Source organism: Contarinia nasturtii, unplaced genomic scaffold (genome assembly GCF_009176525.2).
Source record: "Contarinia nasturtii isolate CC-2019 unplaced genomic scaffold, AAFC_CNas_1.1 Cnas_scaffold_5083, whole genome shotgun sequence".
In the NCBI taxonomy this organism is placed as follows: domain Eukaryota; kingdom Metazoa; phylum Arthropoda; class Insecta; order Diptera; family Cecidomyiidae; genus Contarinia; species Contarinia nasturtii.
In genome coordinates, this window is record NW_022202361.1 from 1 (window position 1) to 3235 (window position 3235).

At 30.6% G+C, this 3235-nt stretch overlaps 1 protein-coding gene across 3 annotated transcripts; it reads left to right on the forward strand.

Moving 5' to 3' along the window:
* Positions 1 to 655: 655 nt before the first annotated feature.
* Positions 656 to 2794, forward strand: LOC116351273. 3 transcript variants are annotated; one of them, XR_004202117.1, is made up of 4 exons: positions 656 to 830; positions 906 to 1472; positions 1541 to 2438; positions 2506 to 2794. XR_004202117.1 is itself a non-coding variant. In XM_031783355.1 (4 exons), exons 1-4 carry the CDS (start codon positions 729 to 731, stop codon positions 2629 to 2631), a joined length of 1107 nt encoding a protein of 368 aa, XP_031639215.1. In that variant the 5' UTR covers positions 656 to 728; the 3' UTR covers positions 2632 to 2794. The 3 variants fall into 3 exon arrangements, 2 of the variants coding, with proteins under 2 accessions (XP_031639215.1, XP_031639214.1); XM_031783355.1 differs by having other exon boundaries at positions 906 to 1635; positions 2290 to 2438; XM_031783354.1 differs by having other exon boundaries at positions 906 to 2438.
* Positions 2795 to 3235: the final 441 nt, after the last annotated feature.

Here is a 3235-nt window from a genome sequence, read left to right on the forward strand (position 1 = left end):
CCAAACGAAGTGATTAAAACGCCGATATTTGACACCAGCTGTGCCTTTTCATACCCGAAAACATCAGTTGCGACAGCTACGATGCAGATAAAACAGCCAAGAGTAACTATTGCCGCTGCCAAAAGACCGAATTTTGAATAATGTTTGACTGCGTTGAACGTGTTGCTTTGATTGGTATCGGTTGGAATTGGCGATACATCGCCTAATGTTGAACTTGGTCCTGACATTTTTTTCCTTAACGGTTTCAAACAATTTTGAGGTTATGTACATATATTTGTATTTTCTTATTTTTATGCTTGTCACTTGACAGATTTGAGCGTCGGTTGAGGTAGGTTATGTGCATATTTACATTTGCCCAAAAATTAGAGTGGCCCAAAAAATCAGGGTGATTAAGTTATTGCAAATATACATTTTAGGAAGAAATCCAATAAATTTAAAGTCAACAAAATGCAATATATCAATGTGTGTTGTAACTTAATCATCGTGAAAACTGGTGAAACTTATTTTCTTACCAAAATGCATAATCTGCCAAATTTGAAGAAATTTTAATGCATGTAGAGCTTCAAAAGCTTTTTTAAGCCACTCTAGTGCTTATGTCATTTGACAGAATTGAGTTTACAATATTTTATTGATTTTTCAACACTATGCAGTTCCGTTAAATATATTCGAATTACTTGTTCTGAGTTAAAGGTGTTTTAAATAAACTTACGCACATATTTATATTTAAGATGAATCTTTTAAAGGCGATTTACAAAGTTTATTTTGGTGACAAACAGAAAATCCATCTTACAAATAATGCAGTTCAATTCTATTGGACTAGAGAGTATATTGTAAGTTGAAGATAAATATTTGTTTTTTGCTTTTTTCTATCGATTTTTTATTTCTACATTTGTTTCTCTATTTAGCTGTCTTTACCCAGAATTCATTCAGCTTTCAAACATTTTGGTGAAATAAAAAATATAACAATTCTTCGAGTGAAAAATTATCCATTGTATTATCGTTATGTTATTGTTGAATTTATAACGTCTCAAGAAGCTCATGCCGCTTTATTAAAACGGCAAATCACAATTAGACATCATAATATTATTGTTAAACCATGTGAAGAATCCAATTTTGTTCTACATAAAAAATTCTGTTCAACTGGAGCTGATCAAACGGCTAAGATTGAAGATATATTATTGCAGCCACCAGATGAAGAATCGCCGAAGAATATTCTCAACGCTTTGAATGATGATTGTTTATATGAAGTTTTCAAAAGAATGCATCCTTCGAATTATGTCTTAATCGGAAATGTCTGTGTTCGGTTCGATCGAATTTTAAAGGAAATGATAGGAAGAAAGTATAAAAACAAAATGTTTCATATTACGGATATACAATTATTTACATTATTCCAAGCAGATGATTATTTACGATATTTTGGTTCTTCGATTTATCAAGCTGAAGTCAATTTCGATAAAGTGAAACGGTCAACTGTAATAAAAATTTATATGATTCTTATAATGATCAGTGAGCATTGCGTTAATCTTCGCTATTTTCGTAGCATCAATTTTCCAATGGACGAACAATTCGTGAATGAAATAATTCCATTATTTACGCGAATAGAAAAACTAAGCATCAAAAGAACTCAAAAAATTCGTAAGTATCATAGTGGTTTTTTTCGACCTTCAGTTTTTATTCCTGCAATCAACTGTCCAAAATTGGTAGCATTTGAATGGGATGATATGTGGTTCGTGTATCATGAAGATATTCCTGCTCTCATAAATTTTTTATATCACAATACACAATTGAGGAGTTTTCTGTATTTTAGTGATAATCTTGGGAAATGTAATGACGATGAAAAATATTATCTACCGACGAATATTTCCATTTTAAGTCAGTTCAAATGTCTCAAATTCTTATCAGTAGTCAATGGGAAAAAAATCCATTTTGGTAAACATTCAAATGAAGAACTAATAAAAATAAAGCCGTTAATGCAAGAATTAAAAACAAAAAATATGCCGATAGAATATTTGAAATTGTTCAATACAGTAGTCGATGACACCACCATCGAGTACATTTCTCAAATAAGAACTATCAAGAAATTCGCATTTTTAGACTATAATTATTACAAACGCCGTTGTCCTACCCGTGATGTTATTGAGTCATATATATTTCGTCTTGAGAGCAGTCTCCCAAATCTTGAAGTTTTGCAATTCCAAACTAGCGATTCCATTGATATAATCTTCACAGATGAACATATTCATATAATAGAAAAAAATTTACGAAAAAAAATACCACGATTAAAATTAGATATACACAAATTGAACGACACTGCAAATACATTCACCGATAAATATAACCTAACTACAATTACAAATACGTACAGAACCGAGTACAGAACTAGGTACAGAATAAAAAGCTTTTGGGATGTTCGCGATTTCAGACTAATGATTAGAGAGGTAAATGGAATTTTTTCTTTTTTTTATTAAATATTCAATTTTAAAGGTATTTTCCGTGTGTTGTTAGTATTCTACTTCTGATTTGAACGTGCAACGTTACTGGATCACATTATCTAGCGAAGATGAAGGTGTATCTAAAAGGCGGCATATTTCAGATTTTCCATTATTTGAATTCCCATTTGAACCGTTTTAAATGATTTAAGATAATGATAAAATTTAAATTATTCATTCAGATATCTTGAACTTATTTCCCACTATATTTTGTTTATACATGTGAAATAAATACAAGCAGCTTTGATCTATCACTAATATTGTTATTTTGGTTGTAAAAATTACACGGTATGCTTTTAATGAAATTCCATTTGTTTTATTTAATTTGCTGAACCAAGAAACACGTAGTATTTTTAGTTCTTACTACGTTTTATTTAGAGGAAACATTATCAGTTGCCGTTGAGAAACTCCACCAAGCTCTTGTTCAAAGTACCAATTAAGTAATATTATCACCTTATGGGTCGTTGCGTTTTTTTTTTTTCGTTAGGAGAAGGACTCAATAAATATATATTTTTCTGTAAAATTGTAAAATAAAAATAATCCAAACTCAGTGCCAGTGATTTCTTGCTTTTTGAATTCTTTTCTTCAGCACAATAGACGGCAGCACAATTACTGACCAGTGACTTTTATCAGCCGTTTTTCAGATTCGCTCCTCGAAAAATCAAAATACATTTACATTAATATAAGTTACATGAAATGATTGTACGGAACTGGTTTTAATTTTATCTGATGTTAATTTTTCAACG